This window comes from Saccopteryx leptura, chromosome 2 (genome assembly GCF_036850995.1).
Source record: "Saccopteryx leptura isolate mSacLep1 chromosome 2, mSacLep1_pri_phased_curated, whole genome shotgun sequence".
Classification (NCBI taxonomy): domain Eukaryota; kingdom Metazoa; phylum Chordata; class Mammalia; order Chiroptera; family Emballonuridae; genus Saccopteryx; species Saccopteryx leptura.
The window spans coordinates 44,089,422-44,113,115 of NC_089504.1; the positions used below are offsets into that span (position 1 = coordinate 44,089,422).

The 23,694-nt window shown below is 42.4% G+C and overlaps 1 protein-coding gene across 5 annotated transcripts in view; it reads left to right on the forward strand.

Annotated features, from left to right (window-relative positions):
• Positions 1–23,694, forward strand: part of GKAP1 (G kinase anchoring protein 1) — an 88,019-nt gene that overhangs the window by 24,545 nt on the left and 39,780 nt on the right. For 4 of the 5 annotated variants that reach the window (XM_066367903.1, XM_066367900.1, XM_066367905.1 and 1 more), the window contains 3 exons: positions 4,725–4,802; positions 11,369–11,492; positions 16,439–16,461. In XM_066367903.1, the coding sequence (XP_066224000.1) occupies positions 4,725–4,802; positions 11,369–11,492; positions 16,439–16,461 (225 nt within the window). The remainder of the gene's footprint in view (positions 1–4,724; positions 4,803–11,368; positions 11,493–16,438; positions 16,462–23,694) is intronic. The other variant, XM_066367901.1, reaches the window with a different exon arrangement.

A 23,694-nucleotide genomic window follows, 5' to 3' on the forward strand; every position in this document is an offset into this window, starting at 1 on the left:
GTTCATATGCTTTCTCATATGTGCCTTGAGCAGACCGAGTAACCCCTTGCTCGAGCCATCGACCTTGGGTCCAAGCTGGTGAGCTTTTGCTCAAACCAGATGAGCCCACGCTCAAGCTGGCAACCTCGGGGTCTCAAACCTGGGTCTTCCGCATCCCAGTCCAAGGCTCTATCCACTGTGCCACTGCCTGGTCAGGCTCTCTATAGGTCTTTATTGGCTAATTGATCATATATTGACATTTTTGGAGGATTTTTTTCTAGTTTTCAAAAATTTTAATTGAATTTAAAATAATTTTTTCTACTTAATTTCCTTGTATACACTAGTTTGTGTTAATAATTAAAAGTAATTTAAGCTCTAAACTGCTACATTTAGAATCAGATGCTGGGGCCTGACCAAGTGATGGTGCAGTGGATAGAGTGTTGACTTGGGATGCTGAGGACCCCGGTTTGAAACCCCAGGTAGCTGGCTTGAGTGCAGGCTCACCAGCTAGAGCACAGGGTCACCAGTTTGAGAATGAGATCATAGACATGAACCCATGGTCTCTGGCTTGAGCCAAAAGTTACTGGCTTGAAGCCCAAGGTCACTGGCTTGAACCCAAGGTTATTGGCTTGAGCAAGGAAGGGGTCACTGGCTCAGCTGGAGCCCCCTGGTCAAGGCACATAAGAGATAGCAATCAGTGAACAACTAAAGTGCCGTAACTATGAGTTGATTGGTGGGATTTTCAGCTGGTTCACACTGGTTTGGCAGAACTGATACCTAGTTTTTTGTTGAGTTTGGTGAAGCCGTTGTTAAAATGGCATTTGTAGTCAAGGTTCTCTCTAAAGTGGGCGCCAGGGCAGCCACCTAATGTGGAAATCACAAATTTACTTTCCTTACTCTTTTTAAAGGTTCATCTGCGCAACAGTGTATTCTAAGGACCTGTAGTAATGTTCATTCTGTCCATAGGTGAAAAAAATTGCAAGTGAGGATGCCAATCAATAGACAATATGGAAATATCTTAAATAACAGTTTTATTGTTTTTTTTTGGTCAGGTATTATTTAATATTTTTTATTAACATTTTAAAACTCTTATAATCTAGTTTTACATACCTCTTTTGTTGTTCTTAAGTATTAAATGCATGAAATAATAAACTACCTTTCAGTATATTGTTTTTTTTGTACTTAAAACAAGTCATTAGGGCAGAGAACTGGTTGTTAAATTATTTTAATCCCACCACTGGAGTTGATACTTCTCATCTCTCCCCCCTCCTATCTGTCTGGTACTAGCTGTCCTTTTCTCTCTCTTTCCTCGTTTAAAAAAAAAAAAAAAAGAATCAGATACTGGAGAGAGCACATGTTTTTTATTCTAAAAGTCCCATTCATTTTGTATCATGATATTAGAATCAGTTATCCTAATATCTAAGTTCTATGAGTTAATATGAAAAAGAATCTGACCAATGGTGGTGCAGTGGATAGAGCATCGACTTGAGACACAGGACCCAGGTTCAGAACCCCAAGGTCTGAATGCGGGCTCATCAGGCTGGAGTGCAGGTTCACCAGCTTGAGTGTGGGGTCTCTGGCTTGAGTGTGGGATTATAGACATGATCTAATGGTCACTGGCTTGGAGCCCAAGGTCACTGGCTCAGCTGGAGCCCTCCAGGGCTCTTCACAGATTTGAAATAAGAGGTAAACATCTAGGCCTTAAGAAAGATGGAAACTAAGGAGTTATGGGGTGTTCAGGTATGAGCATCCACTTTTAGAGGGCTGTCATCAGATGATTGAACTCCACTTGTGTGTGTTCTCAAATTTAATTCCCAGGAGGTCAAAAAGTTGGCTCCCTGTTGTTGATAATGATAACTTGGATGTCTATGGTGGATATGGTGGTAGGTGGTAGACAGGACTATATGATTGGCTGTCCTGCTAGAATCATGTGACACTGGAATGAAGTATAGTTATTCAAAAGAATAAAAGAAGGGATTCTGGACAGAAAAAACTAGATGCCCATTAAATTTATGCTTTTATTATCTAAGATGCATAGGTTGACGAATACATGCACACAAATTCAAGATGTTTATTTTGTCATATTGAAACTATCCTATATTTAGCTGCAGATACACTTCATCACCAATGCTGGACCACCCAAAGTCCCATCCAACTATTGTAGCAATTAGGAAAATTAATTCTTGGAGAGTTACTTGATTAGAGAGTGGTGGAAGCTAGATTGTAAGACGTTAAGGTACAATTGTGTGGTAGTTAAGAGGAACCAAAAGATAAAGATTACATGCCCTGGCCAGCTGGCTCAGTGGATGGAGTGTCAGCCTGATGTATGGTCGTCCCAGTTTGATACCTGGTCGGGGCACTCAGGAGAAGCACTCAGGCCATCTGCTTCTCTCCTCCTCCCTTTCCCTCTTCTCTTCTTCTTCTCCTCCCACAGTCAGTGGCTCTATTGGTTCGAGCGCTGGCCCTGGGCACTGATGATAGCTTGGTTGGTCCAAGCGTCAACTCCAGATGGGGTTGCTAGGTGGATCCTGGTCAGGACACCTGTGGGAGTCTGTCCCACTATCTCCCCTCCTCTCACTTAAAAAAAAAAAGATATAGATTACAGAAAAATAATTTTGTTTTATAATATTAGGTGACTTTAAAGATAGGGCAATCATTTAAAAGTAATAAAAGGATAGGAGTAAAAGGATTCACTGTAATTATTCTGTAACATCAAGCATATACATTTGGTCACCTTCATTAAAGATTCTTTTTTTTTTTTTTTTGCATTTTTCTGAAGCTGGAAATGGGGAGGCAGTCAAACAGAGGACAGACTCCCTCATGCGCCCGATCGGGATCCACCTGGCATGCCCACCAGGGGGCGATGCTCTGCCCCTCTGGGGCGTCGCTCTGTTGTATCCATAGCCATTCTAGCGCCTCCACAGAGCCATCCTCAGCGCCCGGGCCATCTTTGCTCCAATGGAGCCTCGGCTGCGGGAGGGGAAGAGAGAGACAGAGAGGAAGGAGAGGGGGAGGGGTGGAGAAGCAGATGGGCACTTCTCCTGTGTGCCCTGGCCAGGAATCAAACCTGGGACTCCTGCACGCCAGGCCGACGCTCTTACCACTGAGCCAACCGGCCAGGGCACCTTCTTTAAAGATTCTATACCTGTTTTGCCTGACCAGGTGGTGGCGCAGTGGATAGATCGTCGGACTGGGATGCCAAGGACCCAGGTTCAAGACCCCAAGGTCGCCAGCTTGAGCGTGGGCTCATCTGGTTTGAGCAAAAGCTCACCAGCTTGGACCCAAGGTCGCTGGCTTGACCAAGGGGTTACTTGGTCTGCTGTAGCCCCACAGTCAAGGCACATATGAGAAAGCAATCAATGAACAACTAAGGTGTTGCAATGCGCAATGAAAAACTAATGATTGATGCTTCTCATCTCTCCGTTCTGGTCTATCCCTCTCTCTGACTCTCTCTCTGTCTCTGTAGAAAAAAAAAAGAACAGAAAAAATTCTATACCTGTGAATTAGTCTATATTAAAGAAATGATGTGTTTTAGAATTTTTAATATTTTTTAGTATTATAATTTTAAATAATAATTACTGTTTTATCTTTGGTGTCCTGAATCTGGATACTGCCTTTGACGTCCATTACAATGTTAAATTCTTTGTAAGATTTTTTAAAATTGAAGTAAAAGGATTATGTGATATACAACAAATTATTGACTATGAACGGGAAAATAGAAATCTCAAAAATTGGAAGTTTTTAGCCCTGGCCAGTTGGCTCAGCGGTAGAGCGTCGGCCTAGCGTGTGGAGGACCCGGGTTCGATTCCAGCGAGGGCACACAGGAGAAGCGCCCATTTGCTTCTCCACCCCTCCACCGCGCCTTCCTCTCTGTCTCTCTCTTCCCCTCCCACAGCCAAGGCTCCATTGGAGCAAAGATGGCCCGGGCTCTGGGGATGGCTCTGTGGCCTCTGCCTCAGGCGCTAGAGTGGCTCTGGCCGCAACATGGCCACGCCCAGGATGGGCAGAGCATCGCCCCCCTGGTGGGCAGAGTGTCGCCCCATGGTGGGCGTGCCGGGTGGATCCCGGTGGGGCGCATGCGGGAGTCTGACTGTCTCTCCCTGTTTCCAGCTTCAGAAAAATGCAAAAAAAAAAAAAAAAATTGGAAGTTTTTGCTTCAGTATGTTCTATAAAATATAGGATTCTGGCCCTGGCCAGTTGGCTCAGCGGTAGAGTGTCGGCCTGGCGTGTGGGGGACCTGGGTTCGATTCCCGGCCAGGGCACATAGGAGAAGCGCCCATTTGCTTCTCCAGCCCCCCCTCCTTCCTCTCTGTCTCTCTCTTCCCCTCCCGCAGCCAAGGCTCCATTGGAGCAAAGATGGCCCGGGCACTGGGGATGGCTCTCTGGCCTCTGCCCCAGGCGCTAGAGTGGATCTGGTAGCAGCAGAGCATCACCCCCTGGTGGGCAGAGCGTAGCCCCTGGTGGGCGTGCCTGGTGAATCCCGGTTGGGCGCATGCGGGAGTCTGTCTGACTGTCTCTCCCTGTTTCCAGCTTCAGAAAAATACAAAAAAATATATATATATTATATATATATAATATATAATATATATATAATATATATATATGATTCCTTGCTTTGGCATGGATAAATAACTTTGGAGAACCCAGACTGTTTTTTAATTTATTTGTTTATATTTACTGTATATATTATCATGGTTGTTTTGTTGCATAATGCTATCTATTGCAAAACTTTTTTTTTTTTTTAGCTGACATCTGAAATGTTTGAAGCAGATCTTGAGAAGGCATTGTTGCTAAGTAAATTAGAATATGAAGAACACAAAAAGGTATTTACACATTTATTTATTTAGCTAGATTGGGTTTAAGTGGCTAAAATTTAGGATCAACCTTCCTGAATTTTGCATTAAAATTCTCTTTAAACTTTTTCCTAAAAATTCATTATTGTAACAAAATATTGTAAGGAAGTTTTCATAATAAGATTCCTCCTCAGGGTTTGAAAGACAACAGAAACATGTGGACTTAGTTTTTTCTGTTGCTTGGAAATGTTTAGTTTAAAAAGTTCCTCCATTCAACATGAAGGGAAGAGAGAAAATTAAATTAACAGCTGATGATTTATTTGAATTTATTTTAAATGAACATAGAAAATAAGGCGATTTGCCTGACCAAGTAGTGGCACAGTGGATAGAGCATGGGCGTGGGATGCTGAGAACATTGCCAGCTTGAGTGCAGGCTCACCAGCTTGAGCTCAGGATCTCTGGCTTGAGCGTGGGCTTGAGCATGGGATCATAGACATGACCCCATGATTGCTGGCTTGAGCTCAAAGTCACTGGCTCTGCTGGAGCCCTCCCCCGCCCCCCCATCAAGGCACATACGAGAAAGCAATCAAAACAACTAAGGTGTCACAACAAAGAATTGATGCTTCTCATCTCTCTCTCTTCCTGTCTTTCCCTGTCTGTCCCTCTCTCTCTCTTGCTAAATAAAATTAAAATTTTAAGAAAATAAGTAGATTTAACAGTGTTAAGGTAAGTATGAGTACAGGAGCATTCATTAAGAGACCCTCTGCTGGAGATATATTACAATTAAGTAAGTGGGAGGACATTTCTGATAATTTGGAGTTGTAAACTCAGCATTTGTCACTAAGGGACATTAGGCTGTGTGCTGAAATACATTCTGCATCTTTTAGGAACGTTTAAGTAAAAGGCAGTGTTTGTTTCCAGTTTCTATATTTAAATTGAGCATTTATATTATCTTCATATTATTTAACTTTAGTTCTTTACATGTATTGGGATTTTTTAAAAATTTAAAGACTTTATTTAATTATTTATTTTAGAGAGGAGAGAGAGAAGAGGGGAGTGGCAGGAAGCATCAACTCCCATATGTGCCTTCACCAGGCAAGCCTAGGGTTTCAAACTGAAGACCTCAGTGTTCTAGGACGATGCTTTATCCACTGCGCCACCACAAGTCGAGATTTTTCTGATCCGTTAAGTTTATTCAACCTGTGATTACTCAGTGGTTAATCATAAATGGCTTCTGGCATGCTTAAGGGCTTTTAGACTATGTCATTGTACACTAACTCTTTCACACAACAAGATAGAGTAATTAAAATTTACAGTAGTTTGCTATTTATTCATTGGAGGAGGAAGAAAGCCAGTAAAGTGGTCTTTTGTACACTATATGTATTTCATTTTTCATGTCTCTATTTCTGTTATCCTGAAAATCAAGAATAACTGTAATTCAGCCTGACAAGGTGGTGGTGAAGATAGAGCATTAGCCTGGGATGCTGATGGACCCAGATTTGAAACCCTGAGGTTGCGATCATAGACTTGACTGGCTTGAGCCCAAAGGTCACTGGCTTGAAGCCGAAGGTGGCTGGCTTAAGCTCAAGGTCACTCACTTGAGCAAGGGGTCACTGGCATGGCTGGAGCTCCCCAGTCAAGGCACTTATGAGAAAGCAATCACTGAACAACAAAGGTGCTGCAAAAATCCTTCTGACTTGCTCAGTTTGGAGCTAATTTTTTTTTTTTTAGGATATTTGACTTTTATTTATTTATTTATTTATTTATTTTTACAGAGAGAGAGAGGTATAGACAGACAGGGACAGACAGACAGGAACGGAGAGAGATGAGAAGCATCAATCATTAGTTTTTCGTTGTGACACCTTAGTTGTTCATTGATTGCTTTCTCATATGTGCCTTGACCAAGGGCCTTTAGCAGACCGAGAAACCCCTTGCTTGAGCCAGAGACCTTGGGTCCAAGCTGGTGAGTTTTTTGCTCAAACCAGATGAGCCCACGCTCAAGCTGGCGACCTTGGGGTCTCGAACCTGGGTCCTCTGTGTCCCAGTCTGACACTCTATCCACTGCGCCACCGCCTGGTCAGGCGGATTTTTTATTATAACTAAAGTTTGGGATGGCATTTTCTACTCTTGTATCATTTACCAGATATATACATATATCTTAGTGAGATAGAGAGTGACAGGGACAGGCAGACAGGAAGGGAGAGAGATGAGAAGCATCATTTCTTCCTTGTGACACCTTTATTGTTTATTGATTGCTCTCTCATATGTTCCTTGACTGGGGGGCTACAGCAGAGTTTGTGACTCCTTACTCAATCCAGGGACCTTGGTCTTTAAGCCAGCGACCTTTGAGCCTAAGCCAGTGACCATGAGATCATATCTAGGATCCCACGCTCAAGCCAGCAACCCCATGCTCAAGCTGGATGAGCCCACGCTCAAGCTGGCGACCTTAGAGTTTCAAACCTGGGTCCTCAGCATCCCAGGCCAATGCTCTGCCCACTGAGCCACCGCCCGGTAAGGCTAGATAATTTTTGAATAGTCAAAATGTGCTTGGCACACAATACAAAGATTAAGACCTGGTCCCAGCCCTTGAGTTTAGTATAGGCAGACATGCATATATTTATATTGTATAGTATTGAGTGCAGTGGGAATTCAGAAAGATAGAATATTCTGTGCCTTGATAAGGGTAGGTTTTAGGAAAGGATTTTTTATTTTTGTAACAGAAGGAGGGACAGATAGGGACAGACAGGAAGGGAGAGAGATGAGAAGCATCAATTCTTTATTGCAGCTCTTTAGATCATTGATTGCTTTCTCATACATGCCTTGACCATTGGGGCTACAGCAGAGTGAGTGACCCCTTGCTCAGGCCACAAATGTGGGGTCATGTCTATGATCCGATGCTCACGCCAGTGACCCCATGCTCAAGCTGGTGAGCCTGCACTGAAGCTGGTGACCTTGGGGTTTCAAACCTGGGTCCTCTGTGTCCCAGTTCGATACTGTGTTTACTGTGCCACCACCTGGTCAGGCAGGAAAGGATTCTTTTTTCTTTTTTTTTAATTTAATTTTATTTTTTTCAGAGACAGAGAGAGAGAGGGATAGACAGGGACAGACAGGCAGGAATGAAGAGATGAGAAGCATCAGTCATTAGTTTTTCATTGCGACACCTTAGTTGTTCATTGATTGCTTTCTCATATGTGCCTTGACCATGGGCCTTCAGCAGACCGAGTAAATCCTTGCTTGAGCCAGTGACCTTGGGTCCAAGCTGGTCAGCTTTTGCTCAAACCAGATGAGCCCGCGCTCAAGCTGGCGACCTCATGGTCTCGAACCTGGGTTCTTGGCATCCCAGTCTGACGCTCTATCCACTGCACCACCGCCTGGTCAGGTGGAAAGGATTCTTAAAAGGGGGTCTTGACCCTGGCTGGTTGGTTCAGCAGTAGAGCATTGGCCCAGCATGTGGAAGTCCTGGGTTCGATTCCCAGTCAGGGCATACAGGGGAAGCGACCATCTGCTTCTCCACCCCTCCCCTTCTCCTTCCTCTCTGTCTCTCTCTTCCCCTCCCGCAGCCAAGGCTCCATTGGAGCAAAGTTGGCCTGGGCACTGAGGACGGCTCTATGGCCTTTACCTCAGGCACTAGAATGGCTCCGGCAGCAACAGAGCAACGCCCCAGATGGGCATAGCATTGCCCCCTGGTGGGCATGCTGGGTGAATCCTGGTCAGGCGCATGTGGGAGTCTGACTGCCTCTCTGGTTCTAACCTCAGGGAAAAAAAAAAGAGGGTCTTACTAAGTGTATTAGGTGTGCACAGGGTGGGTAAGAGGAAAGTTGGCAATCTCAGGGAAGGAGTGGCAAGTATACAAGATGTGTACCTGTGAAAGAATGTAGCATATAATTTAGGGACTTAGAGTTGCTAGAGATACTACCAGAAGAATAAGGTATAAAGAACCTTGTGTAGCAGACTTAGGAAAATCAGGTTTTATACATATGCAGAGAACTATTAAATATTTTTAACTTTTAGATTTCGGGTTTTCATTTTAGAAAATCACACTGTAGCAGTGTAGAAGATGGATTGAGGGGCTATAATTAGAGAGTATTGCAGTATCAAGCAAAAAAAAAAAAAAAAAAACTAGAGGAAATGACAGAAGGTACAAGGAAAAGAGAATAGATTTAAGAGAGCTTTAGGTCTGACTGGTGGTGATGCAGTGGATAGAGTTCCAAACTGGGAAACTGAAGTCCCAGGTTCGAAACCCTGAGGTTGCTGGCTTGAGGGCAGGCTCACCAACTTCATTCAGCATAGGGTCGCTGACTTGAGTCCAAAGGTTGCTGGCTTGAGGCCTAAAGTCGCTGGCTTGAGCAAGCTGGAGGCCCCAGTCAAGGCACATATGAGAGAAGCAATCAATGAACAACTGAAGTGCCACAGCTACAACTGATGCTTCTCATCTTTCTCCCTTCCTGTCTGTCTTTGTGTGTGTGTCTCTCTCTCACTAAAAATAAATAAATAAAATATTAAAGGAAAGAGAGCTTTAGGAGATAAATTCAACAAGACAAATTGACTAATTGGATATAAAGTGTGTAGAAAAGAATAGGCAAGGATGACTGAGGTTTCTGACCTAGATGGTTGTGTAGAATCTACACTGTAGATAATGATGACATTAAACAAGGTACTTAGTACAGAATCAGTCCTTACTAGAGAATTGGAGAAGGTTATTGAACATCCCAGTTGAGTTGTCTGTATATACAGAAATCATTGTATATATAGAACTGTAAACTTTGATTTGAAGAACACTGGGTATAAAGCATAAGAATACATTAGGAGGACATAATGGTGAATAGTAGTTTTTTATTTTATTTTATTTTTTTGTATTTTTCTGAAGTTAGAAGCAGGGAGGCAGTCAGACAGATTCCTGCATGCACCCAACTGGGATCCACTCGGCATGCCCACCAGGGAACAGTGTTCTGCCCATCTGAGGTGTTACTCTGTTTCTGCTGGAGCCATTCTAGCCATGGAGCTGTCCTCAGTGCCCTGGCCTACTTTGCTTCAATGGAGCCTTGGCTGCGGGAGGGAAAGAGAGAGATAGAGGGGAAGGGTGGAGAAGCAGATGGGCATTTCTCCTGTGTTCCCTGACTGGGAATCGAACCTGGGACTTCCACATGCCGAGCGAACACTCTAACTGCTGAGCCAACCAGCCAGGGTCAGAAGTTACATTTCTAAGAACAGAGATGGGAAAAGAGAAGCCAGTGAAGGAAACTCAAAAGTAGTCAGAAAAAAATAAATCTCTCTCTCACACACACACACACACACACACACACACACACGAAACAAAAAAAGAAAAATAGAAAAGAAGTGGTAGTAAGAAATGTATTAAAAAAACAAATACTTGAAAAGTAATGTCTTGTGGCTTTGGCATTTAAAAGGAAGTTGACATTAATTTTAGTATAAGACAACAGCAGAAGTCAGATTTCAGGAGTTGTGGGTGGGTGATGAGAAAGCAAATTGAATGTAGATAAAGTTTGGTCCAGAAATGTCGAAGAAGAGGGTGGGTTAGAAGAAGAAGAAGAAGGAGGGGTTATAGATCAAGGTATAGCTTTTTGTTTTTATTTTACTGTTTAAAAGGAAAGAGATTTGCCCTGCCCAGTTGGCTCAGTGATAGAGAGTTGGCCTGGTGTGTATATCTGCCAGGTTCAATTCTTGTTCAGGGCACACAGGAGAAGTGACCATCTGCTTCTCCACCCTTCCTCCTCCCCCTTCTTTCTCTTTCTCTTTCTTTTTCTCTTTCTCTTTCTCTTTCTCTTTCTCTTTCTCTTTCTCTTTCTCTTTCTCTTTCTCTTTCTCTTTCTCTCCTGCAGCCGTGGCTTGAATGCTTTGAGCACATTGGTTCCAGGTGCTGACAATGGCTCCGTGGAGCCTCCACCTCAGGTGCTAAAAATAGCTCAGTTGCAAGCATGGCCCAAAATGGACAGAGTATCGGCCCCAGATGCGGGTTGCCAAGTGGATCTCGGTTGGGGTGCATGTGGGAGTCTGTCTGTCTGTCTCTTATTGCCCCTCCTCTCACTTGAAAAAAAAGAGGCAAGAGATTGAGTATATAATTAAACATGTATCCTAAAAAAATTAAAATTAAACAGGTCAGTCTTGTTTTATACAAGCTGGCTAACCTAAGTTTTTTGTTTGTTTTTTACAGAGAGAGGGATAGACAGGGACAGACAGACAGGAACAGAGAGAGATGAGAAGCATCAATCATTAGTTTTTCATTGCGACACCTTAGTTGTTTACTGATTGCTTTCTCATATGTGCCTTGACTGTGGGCCTTCAGCAGACCAAGTAACCCCTTGCTCGAGCCATCGACCTTGGCTCCAAAATGGTGAACTTTTTGCTCAAACCAGGTGAGCCCACGCTCAAGCTGGCGACCTCAGGGCCTCGAACCCGAGTCCTCCGCATCCCAGTCTGACGCTCTATCCACTGCGCCATTGCCTGGTCAGGCTTTTGTGTGTTTTTTTAATTTGCCTTTTATCTTTAAAAAGAAAACTAATAAATATATATTACCTGTTGGTTAATTGATTTTACTAGTGTAAACTAAACTTAATGCTTGTTGAAATACTTTTCAGGAATATGAAAATGCCGAAAATGCTTCAACTCAATCAAAGGTTATGAATAAAAAAGATAAAAGAAAGAATCATCAGGGAAAAGACAAACCTCTCACTGTATCACTAAAAGATTTTCAATCTGAAGGTAATATATGTGTGAATTTTGTTATGCTAGAGTAACTATTCTGAGTGTTTGTATACTTAAGTTGTAAGTTTCTTTCTAATTTTAAAAATAAGTAAAAATGATTTTGTTAATTTGCTACCTAGAATGTAGAATGTAAGCATGTTTAGAAATAAACCATTGGGGGGGTTAAAGTTATTTAAAATCAATTAGTAAACCCCATAAAACTAGAATTGATCTTTTTGTATTTCTGAATTTGTCCCTTTTCTAAAACTCACTGAAAATAAAAATATCCATTTGTAGTTTTTAAGTCATCATGAAACATATTATTGTCCTTATACATAATTTGGTTTAAACTAGATTAGGAATAGTATCTTCAAATTTTATCCATTATTGGTTAACCTCCTCAAGTTATCTGTAACTACATCTTAGAAAACTAAAATACAAATTTTTAGAGTGAAACTTATTATCAGGAAACTCTTTATAATATCATTTGTGGGGTTTTTTTTGTTGTTGTTTTTTTGTTTTGTTTTGTTTTTACAGGGACAGAGAGGGTCAGAGAGAGGGATAGACAGACAGGAACGGAGAGAGATGAGAAGCATCAATCATCAGTTTTTCATTTTATTTTTTATTTTATTTTTTTTATTATTCATTTTAGAGAGGAGAGGGAGAGAGAGAGGAGAGACAGAGAGAGAGAGAATGGGGGGAGGAGCTGGAAGCATCAACTCCCATATGTGCCTTGACCAGGCAAGCCCAGGGTTTCGAACCGGCAACCTCAGCATTTCCAGGTCGACGCTTTATCCACTGCGCCACCACAGGTCAGACCAATCATCAGTTTTTCGTTGCGCATTGCGACACCCCAGTTGCTCATTGATTGCCCTCTTACATGCGCCCTGACCACGAGCCCTCAGCAGACCGAGCAACCCCCTGCTCAAGCCAGCGACCCTGGGTCCAAGCTGGCGAGCCTTTGCTCAAACCAGATGAGTCTGCGCTCATGCTGGCAACCCCAGGGTCTTGAACCTGGGTCCTCGGCATCCCAGTCCTACGCTCTATCCACTGCGCCACCACCCGGTCAGGCTGTGTTTATTTTTATCAAAAAGGGAAGACAGGAAATGACACCATCCACTAAATTTAGACAGGCCACAAAACACTTTAGTTTTGATGTTGGAAATGGTGAGAGCCCTAGATCTGTACTGTATTATATTGTAGCCATGGTTCATGTGTGGCAACCTAAATACAAATTAGTAAAAAGGAACTAAAAAAAAAATTTCTTAGCAGCATTAGCCACATTTCAAATGCTTAGTAGCCATATGTGACTAGTAGTTTCCATATTAGACAGCACAGTCAGAAAAAAATTTTTTTTTTTTTTTGTATTTTTCTGAAGCTGGAAACAGGGAGAGACAGTCAGACAGACTCCCGCATGCGCCCGACCGGGATCCACCCGGCACGCCCACCAGGGGCTACACTCTGCCCACCAGGGGGCGATGCTCTGCCGCGACCAGATCCACTCTAGTGCCTGGGGCAGAGGCCAAGGAGCCATCCCCAGTGCCCGGGCCATCTTTGCTCCAATGGAGCCTTGGCTGCGGGAGGAGAAGAGAGAGACAGAGAGGAAGGGGGGGGGGGTGGAGAAGCAAATGGGCGCTTCTCTTATGTGCCCTGGCCGGGAATCGAACCCGGGTCCCCCGCACGCCAGGCCGACGCTCTACTGCTGAGCAAACCGGCCAGGGCAGAAAAAAATTTTTTAAACAGCACTGTGCTAATACCAAATGGACAGCTGTTTGTGCAGCCCAATTGATTCATATGAATTTAGCCTTGATACATTGGGTATTTGTTCTGTGAGCATTGATAATACCATACCAGTAATCTCAGAAAAACCCTACTTTACTGTATTCAAAAGAAAGTCTATCTGGCCTGACCAGGCTGTGGCACAGTGGAGTGAGCATCAGACTGGGACACAGAGGACCCAGGTTCAAAACCCTGAGGTCGCTGGCTTGATTGTGGACTCACCTGGCTTGAGCACAGGCTCACCAGCTTGAGCCTGGGATCATAGATGTGCCTCCATGGTTGCTGGCTTGAAGCCCAAGGTTGCTGGCTTGAGCAAGGGTTACTCACTCTGCTGTTGCCTCCTCCCACAATGCCCCCCTATCAAGGCAAATATGAGAAAGCAATCAATGAACAACTAAGGTGCTGCAACAAAGAATTGATGCTTTTCATCTCTCTCCCTTCCTGCCTATCTGTCCCTCTCTCTGTCTCGCTGTCTCTGTCTCTCTTGCTAAAAAAAAAAAAAAAGCAAGTGAATCTATGAAGTTAGGAATAAATTTAGAGGATTATATTGCTTCCATTTAAGAATCAAGAAAGTTGCTTTGTTTTGGGATTAAAAGAACAGATGTGTGTTAAAATAAAATTCCTAGTTTTAGTAAGAAAGTTTTATGTAAGATATTTCATTAAGAACTAAACAGAAACATGAAAAGAATGTTTTTAAAACTTTTTGATTTATTTTCCATGTTTGATTTATTAAGTATTATATAAATTTATTAGATGGATTGAGAAAGACATCAGTATGATACTGTTAAAGGGAAACTATACAAGACTTGATTAACACATTGTACCTCAAGTTCTGGTATCACATTATATGCTAAGTAGAACATGCGAATAGAATGTGTGACCCACCAGAATTTGGTAGTTAGACCTGAAACTTGTCATTTTGACATTTACTATGTTTATGGACTCGATTCTGATCAATGAGTGCTTTAGAGAACTGGTTCAGCTTTTAGATTCTCAATCATAAGAAACCTATTTTATTTCATTATTAGTCCTTGAGAATGGAAAACTTCTGCTATCCAGAAGAAGCATTATTAAATATTAGATATCCTGGTCATTTTCAATTTAAATAGAAAACGCTTGCTCCCTATTGGAAATACTTTATTTTGTATTTTTCCAAAGTGAGAAGTGGAGCGTGGGGGGGCAGAAACAGACTCCCGCATGCACCTGACCAGGATCCACTCGTCATGCCCACTATGGGGCAGTGCTCTGCTGCAATCAGAGCCATTCTATTACCTGAGGCGGAGGCCATGGAGCCATCTATAGTGCCCAGGCCAACTTTGCTCCAGTGGAGCCTTGGCTGCGGGAGGGGAAGAGAGAGAGAGAAAAAGGAGAGGGGCAAGGGTGGAGAAGCAGATGGACACTTCTCCTGTGTGTCCTGGCGGGGAATCGAACCTGGGACTTCCACATGCCAAGCCAATGCTCTACTGCTGAGCCAGTCGGCCAGGGCCTCCCCATTTGTACTTTAGATTCATTCAGCCTTTTATCTATGTAGATTCCCTTATGTCTTTCTTTTCCTCGATCTGTAATTCCTTTTTTTTTTTTTTTTTCCCCTGAAGCTGGAAACGGGGAGAGACAGTCAGACAGACTCCCGCATGCACCCGACTGGGATCCACCCGGCACGCCCACCAGGGGGCGACGCTCTGCCCATCAGGGGGCGATGCTCTGCCCCTCCGGGGCGTCGCTCTGTTGCGACCAGAGCCACTCTAGCGCCTGGGGCAGAGGCTAAGGAGCCATCCCCAGCGCCCGGGCCATCTTTGCTCCAATGGAGCCTCGCTGCGGGAGGGGAAGAGAGACAGAGAGGAAGGAGAAGGGGAGGGGTGGAAAAGCAGATGGGCACGTCTCCTGTGTGCCCTGGCCGGGAATCGAACCCGGGACTCCTGCACGCCAGGCCGATGCTCTACCACTGAGCCAACTGGCCAGGGCCTGTAATTCCTTTTTACAAATGCTATGTTGTTACTATGTCAGTGATTTTTCTCTTTTTTTGTATTCATTTGATAGGTATACATAAATTTTTAGAATTTTTATATCAAAGTATTATGTATTTTTAAAAATAAAAACTAGGCCTGACCTGTGGTGGCGCAGTGGATAAAGCATCGACCTGGAATGCTGAGGTCGCTGGTTCAAAACCCTGGGCTTGCCTGGTCAAGGCACATATGGGAGTTGATGCTTCCTGCTCCTCCCTTATCTCTCTCTCTTTCTCTCTCTCTCCTCTTGAAAATGAATAAATAAATAAAATCTTAAAAAATAATAAAAATAAAAACTAGCTAATAGTTTTAAAGGATACAAATTACTATTCAACTTGTTATTTTATTCCACAAAAGCAGAGTAATGTGTATAGTTTTGCAGTCATACTATCCTGTGATTAGATTTTAGACATATTTGTACTCCCTCAGGTTCTTTTCCTTCCAAAAATATTATATGAAACCAAAAATTTAAGTGATGTAGAATTCAAATGTTTAAAAATTTAATACCTGGCCCTGGCCAGTTGGCTCAGTGGTAGAGCGTCGGCCTGGCATGCAAGGGGTCCCGGGTTCAATTCCTGGCCACGGCACACAGGAGAAGCGCCCATCTGCTTCTACACCCCTCCCCCTCTCCTTCCTCTCTGTCTCTCTCTTCCCCTCCCGCAGCCGAGGCTCCTTTGGAGCAAAGATGGCCTGGGAACTGGGGATGGCTCCTTGGCCTCTGCCCCAGGCGCTAGAGTGGCTCTGGTCGCGACAGAGCGATGCCCCGGAGGGGCAGAGCATCGCCCCCTGGTGGGCAGAGCGTCGCCCCCTGGTGGGCGTGCTGGGTGGATCCTGGTCGGGCTCATGCGGGAGTCTGTCTGACTGTCTCTCCCCGTTTCCAGCTTCAGAAAAATACAAAAAAAAAAAAAAAAAATGTAATACCCATTGTTGTAGGTGGCAGTTACAGGGATGCAAGACCTAGTCCCTAAGCTGAACAAATGAATAATTAATGTATACTGGATTTTAACATCTTATCCCTTGAAAAGTAAATCTGATGAGTCTTAGGCAACCCCAAAATGACTTCTGAAACTTATTATAATTTTGAAATTCTTTTCAATTATTTTGTTTAAATATTTTTTACATACTAAAATATTTTTGTATGTTACTTTCCTTCAGTGAACTGTCTTTTTTTTTTTTTTACAGATCACATTAGTAAAAAGACAGAGGTAAGTGTTGTCACCATCTTCATTTTAGAAAACACTTGATTTTAAGAATGATACTTTAGCAGTAAGTCTTCTTTGAGACATAGCCATTTAAGGGACAGTTCATATATTTTTCATGAGTAAACTCAGTCATGTTTCTGACAATTATAAGGATATAAAATACATTGTTATAGAATAAAAATATGATTATTTGCATGGAATATATTGTTTAGCTTTAGCATCCTAATTTGTGTGTGCCTGTGAGCCAAAATGTTTGACATGTAAGTTAAAATTTTAGTGAAATAGTCTGGGTTTTAATCTTTATTTAAAAATTCTGAAACCATGTCTCAAGATATTTTGGAATTATAGAAAGTATCAGATAAATTGTGATTATATAGTTTATACTCATGGATAAGATTAACGTGATTATACACTTTTCTTACCATTCACCATTAGAGGGTAGGGCAGTCATAACTTTCTAGTATTACTGGTTAATCTTTTTTTTAAAGACCCCATAAAAAAAAAACATAAAAAAAAAATAAAGACCCCATAAAGCTTTATTTTATTGTATTTTTCTGAGGTTGGAAACGGGGAGGCAGTCAGACTCCCGCATGCGCCCGACTGGGATCCACCCGGCACGCCCACCAGGGGGCGATGCTCTGCCCATCTAGGGCGTCGCTCTGCCGCAATCAGAGCCATTCTAGTGCCTGAGGCAGAGGCCACAGAGCCATCCTCAGTGCCTGGGCAAATTTTGCTCCACTGGAGCCTTGCGGGAGGGGAAGAGAGAGACAGAGAGGAAGGAGAGGGGGAGGGGTGGAGAAGGAGAGGGGGAGGGGTGGAGAAGCAGATGGGCACCTCTCCTGTGTGCCCTGGCCGGGAATCGAACCCGGGACTCCCCCACGCCAGGCCGACGCTCTACCACTGAGCCAACTGGCCAGGGCCGCTCCATAAAGCTTTAAAAAGGTATTTACGGCCTGACCTGTGGTGGTGCAGTGGATAAAGCGTCGACCTGGAATGCTGACGTCGCCGGTTCAAAACCCTAGGGTTGCCTGGTCAAGGCACATATGGGAGTTGATGCTTCCTGTTCCTCCCCCTGTTCTCTCTCTATCTCTCCTTCCCTCTCTCTCTCCCCTCTCTCTCTCTCTAATAAAAATGAATAAATCTAAAAAAACAAAAGGTATTTACATACCTTGTAGAATTGGGAAATGAAACTACTATAAAATATCCTTTAATACTGAGGACAGTATTAAAAATTGTTAAGAGTTCTTTTGCCGCCTTTAGGTAATAATTGGAAAGTTTTATTCTATTATATGTGTTACCGTGTCAGTAATTCCATTACTTGATTTTTTTCAAATGGCCAGATACCCTTGGTTTCACTTTAGAATACATGTGTGGTTTTTGATAATTTTTTTGTTGTTTCAAGCGTTTGCTTGACAAGTCAGGGAAATTAAATTCATGAATATGAAAACAGCATCTAAACAACTCCGTGACTATATTAATAATGTCCTTAACTATTCATGCAAACACAGAATTGATTTGTTGGTAAAACAAATGCTAGAAATTCTTTTGAAGTGATTTACAAGCCACTGTCACTATTTCTTATATTAAATTTAAATGACCACAAATATATACTGAGTATTAATTTTATGTTTGAAAGTGGAAAACATTTTTTTGGATTAATTCCAGTTTTTAAAAATCCACTGATTGCCCTGGCTGGTTGGCTCAGCGGTAGAGCGTCAGCCTGGTGTGCAGGAGTCCCGGGTTCGATTCTCGGCCAGGGCACACAGGAGAGGCGCCCATCTGCTTCTCCACCCCTCCCCCTCTCCTTCCTCTCTGTCTCTCTTCCCCTCCCGCAGCCAAGGCTCCACTGGAGCAAAGTTGGCCTGGGTGCTGAGGATGGCTCTGTGGCCTCTGCCTCAGGCGCTAGAATGGCTCTGATTGCTGCAGAGCGACGCCCCAAGATGGGCAGAGCATCGCCCCCTGGTGGGCATGCCGGGTGGATCTCGGTCGGGCGCATGCGGAAGTCTGTCTGACTGCCTCCGTTTCCAGCTTTGGAAAAATACCAAAAAAAAAAAAAAATCCGCTGATTTAACGGGGTTCACTTTATGTGAATCAGCAATCAGATACAAATGGTATACCTGTTCCTAAGAAACTATCCCCAACTGTTAGTGGAGGAAAAATAATATATATAACCTTTTCCATGCTTGCTTTTTCTTTCCTGATTTGAAAGAAGAAAATAAACCCTGGCCTTTGGTGGCGCAGTGGATAAAGCGTCGGCCTGGAATGCTGAGGTTGCCAGTTCAAAACTCTGGGCTTGCCTGGTCAAGGCATATATGGGTGTTGATGCTTCCTGCTCCTTCCCCTTTCTCTTGCTCTCTCCTCTCTAAAAAATGAATAAAGACTTAAATTTTTTTTTTATTAAAAATAAGAAAAAAATAATGGCAGAATGACCAAGATTTCATCTATTTAGTATACATACTTAATCTGAATTGTATTTAAACAACCGTAGGTATATGACATAGCATATATTTTGTCTTTCATTATTTTAGAGCTATGTTCTAATTGTTTTCTATTATTAAGTAACTTAATATGTAATAAAATTCACTTTGAATAATTCTAATGATTAGGACATTTTCTACCTGCCTCACCAGGTGGTGGCACAGTGGATAGAGCATCAACTGGGATGCAAAAGATCCAGGTTCGAAACCCCGAGGTCGCTGGCTTGAACACAGGCTCACCAGCTTGAGTGCGGAGTTGGCAGGCTCAAGCCAGCAAACTTGAGCACAAGTTTGCTGGCTGGAGCCTGAGGTCACTGGCTTGAGCAAGGGGTCACTGGCTCTACTGTAGCCCTCCAGTCAAGGCACATATGAGAAAGCAGTCAATGAACAACTGAGGAGCCACAACAAAGAATTGGTGCTTTTCATCTCTCTCCCTTCCTGCCTGTCTGTTCCTATCTGTCCCTCTCTGTCATAGCAAAAAAAAAAAAAAAAGATATTTTTTACCTTTGTAAATGCAGTATAATTATAAATTTTTTTATTTTTATTTTTTGTATCTTTCTGAAGCTGGAAACGGGGAGGCAGTCAGACAGACTCCCGCATGGCCCCGACCGGGATCCACGCGGCACGCCCACCAGGGGGCGATGCTCTGCCCATCCGGGGCGTCGCTCTGCTGCGACCAGAGCCACTCTAGCGCCTGGGGCAGAGGCCAAGGAGCCATCCCCAGCGCCCGGGCCATCTTTTGCTCCAATGGAGCCTCGGCTGTGGGAGGGGAAGAGAGAGACAGAGAAGAAGGAGAGGGGGAGGGGTGGAGAAGCAGATAGGCGCCTCTCCTGTGTGCCCTGGCCGGGAATCGAACCCGGGACTTCCGCACGCCAGGCCGACGCTCTACCACTGAGCCAACTGGCCAAAGCCAATTTATTTTCTACATAACTATTTTAACACATTGTTGACCGTTCACGAGTTAACTCGTGTTGGCACTATTTCAATTTTTGAAACTCAGGGTAATACAGGATTATTGTATTTGTGACTCTTCACCCTGAAGGGTGAAATTCAAAAAACAGCAGACCGTTCTATATTCTCATGCGGACTCCTTCCCACTCCTCCAAGCGTGAGATCACAAAATCAAAGGTACGGTAAACAAAAACAAATCAGTGTTGAGCCATCTAAACTTGGACTATCTTCTAAATGCTCGCAGTGTGAACATACATATCAAGGATACTGTAAAATCTTTCTTCGTCGTGTTTAATCCAACTAGAACGTGTAAAGTATGTGTTTCAAAAGGAAAGCACAGCGAAACCAGATATATTTGTAAAACATGTTGCGTACCATTACCCGTAGGTGATTGCTATACCACACCAAAAAAATACTAAAATATATATGTATAAAATATAATATGTAGCAGATATGTACAAAGTTTCATTTAAGTTCATTATGTATAAATAAAGTATACTGAAGTTTATTTAGCTTGTTTTACTTTCATACTCAATTACGAAAAAATAGCTGGTAACATGCTTCTGTGTAAAATTGCCAGTCAACAATGTGTTAAGAAATCAGTCAGAAGAAAATGAAATTCATATTATTCTTGACACTAACCAAGGTTATGTTTCATTTTCACTAGAGGTATTAATTACTTTCAGGGACCAGAATATTTATTTAAATGGCTAAGCCGTTGCTTTAGTAATTTAGGAAAGCCGTTTTTTTTGAGATTTAAAAAAAGAAATCTGAAAAATATTCTGATTTCAACTCTAAAATGAAATGTTTTCTCTTAAAAAATATTCCTGTCTTTGTTATATTTCATGCTGAATAACTGACTAAATTCTTTTCATCTTTAACATTTCACTAATATCAGGAGATGTTTTTTTCATGGGTATCTAAAATTTGTAACCTCTGTGGAGAATGATATACAATCTTCCCATCCCCTCTTAAATCAGTTGTTTACTGGATAAAATTCAAAAGAGAAAATATTTTTTAAGTTATTGCTGGGAGACTAGGATTACTTGAATTGCCTGTTCATTCGTCTGATTGCTAGCCAAACTTGTTCTCAGGTTAATTTCATCATTCCTTTTTTCCTTTCTCCACTCTACACAATTCATGACTGTGTGTTATTAGTCTCAGTACTTTTTTTCCAGTCCCAGTTCTTTGTAATTTCTCTCACCCTGAAACAATTAGAATAAAAATTACATTTGCAGGAGAGAGGAGGAAAACAGTTTTTCTTCATTAAATGTTCAGGAGCTGTTGGTTGCCACTGCTACACCAGTCCCCTACCCTTTACTCAGTGTGGTGAAAAACATCCTAAGAGAATTCTAGACAAGTACGCTGAATAATAGAGTAGATAACTTGTATATACCTCTTAAAAACCTCAACTGACCACACCTTTTATTTATTTTTTATTAATATTAGAGAAGCATCAACTTATTGTTTTACTTAGTTGTTTCATTTAGTTGTATACTGATTGCTTCTTGTATGGGCCTTGACTGGGGATTTAACCTGTGACCTTGGTGAACCAGGACGATGATGTATCCACTGAGCCACCTGGCCAAGGGTGACCATGCCCTTTTTTTTTTTTTAATTAATTAATTTTTTTTTTACAGAGACAGTCAGAGAGAGGGATAGACAGGGACAGACAGACAGGAACGGAGAGAGATGAGAAGCATCAATCATTAGTTTTTCATTGCACGATGCAACACCTTAGTTGTTCATTGATTGCTTTCTCATATGTGCCTTGACCGCGGGCCTTCAGCAGACCAAGTAACCCCCTGCTGGAGCCAGCAACCTTGGGTTCAAGCTGGTGGGCTTTTGCTCAAACCAGATGAGCCCGCGCTCAAGCTGGCGACCTCGGGGTCTTGAACCTGGGTCCTCTGCATCCCAGTCCGACGCTCTATCCACTGCGCCACCGCCTGGTCAGGCGACCATGCCTTTTAAAGAGCATTATTTGGTCCTTAACATTGTTTTGTTTGTTTTTAATTTTAATGTGTTGCCTTTCTAAATGTCAGTTCTAGGTTAAGTATCTCATAGCAACTCCTTTCTATTTAGTTCCACTTTTATCTGGCCTTCTTAATTCCTGTCCTAGTACCATTCAATAGCTTTAAAATTTTTATTTGGCTGACTATGCTTCAGAAGTTAGCCAAACAGGTACTTTTTCATGGAAGCTTTTTCTGATCATGGTATTATTTAGATGCCTGGGATACCTTGTGTATACTTCATAGTCTTCAACAGCCTATTTTGCCTGACCAGGCAGTGGCGCAGTGGATAGAGTGTCGGACTGGGATGCAGAGGACCCAGGTTCAAGACCCCGAGGTCTCGCAACGAAAAACTGATGATTGATGCTTCTCATCTTTCTCCGTTCCTGTCTGTGTGTCCTGTCTATCCCTCTATCTGACTCTCTGTCTCTGGAAAAAACAAAAACCCAGCCTATTTTATTGTTGTTTTGCTCTTTCACTAGAAATTGAGTTCTTGGAAGTATGGGACTATATCTTGTTGATTTAGTTTCCCTGGTAGTCCTAATTTCTGTCACATGGTAGGTAATATAAGTGAATGTTGGATAATGAGTGAATGTTCTGCCTTCTCACTAAAACCATCCTAGCCTTATTGTTTTGTCTGCTGCTTCTGTGTATTTTTACAGCTTTTATAATAGAGGCACACAGATTTCTTATTTTTTTCTGCTAGTTCAAGCATATTGTTAGGGCCTTCACGAAGCTTTGCATTGAGAAGAATTCTGAGACTGCATACTTGCTCAGTAAGAAAATGGGCCACTATCAGTTAATTATGTTTGTCATTTATAAAAGAGGAGTATGTGGCTGCTTGCTTACAGGTATTTGCCATTGCTGATGTGTAAAGAAGAATGCTTAATAATTGTTATTGTATGTGGTAGTTTTTGTCAGTAGATTATGAGTTCTGTGAGAGTGGCTCATGCATATAGCATAGTAGTAATTGCATTGTAAGGGCTTCTTATTAAGTAATTTTTTAAAGTCAAGTTCAAGACTTGACTCCATCAGGACCTACCCCAGGGAAGAGGAGAAAGTAGATTTACCACACATGCTATATCATCTTTAATATAAGAGCTCATTTAAAGAACACCATTAAGCCCTGGCTTGGTAGCTCAGCTGGCTAGGGTTCAATCCCAGGTCAGGGCAGGTATAAGAACCAACTAATGGTTGTATAAGTAAGTGGAACAATGAATCTATGTTTCTTTCTTCCTCTCTCCTTCCCTTCCTCCCTCCCTCTGTCTTTAAAACGAACAAACAAGAAGAACGTCATTTAGATTTCCTCTTGGAATAAGTTCAAAGCAGCCAAGTGTGGCAAAAGAGAAATGGCAGATATAGATAAAGCATTTTGCAGTTTGCATGTTACTGGGTTAACTTGGACAGAGTGTTTGCTTTCAGTATTCTGCTGAATTCTGTTTGCTAGTATTTTATTGATTTTGCATTGATATTTATATAAGGGGTATTGTCTGTGGTTCTCTTGTATTCTTTAAATGTTTGGTAGAATTCACCAGGGAAGCCACAGGTCCTGGGCTTTTCTTCATTGGTAAACTTGATTACTAATTCAATCTCATTACTAGTTATAGTTCTGTTCAGATTTTCTGTTATTAGGAATATAGTCTTGGTAGGTTTTGTGTTTCTAGGAATTAAACTGTTTCATTTTGGTTATCCAATTTATTTGACATACAGTTCATAGTACTCTCACAGTCCTTATTTCTGTACAATCAGAATTTCTGTAGAACCATTTTTATTTTTGATTTTTGTAAATTGAGTCTCTT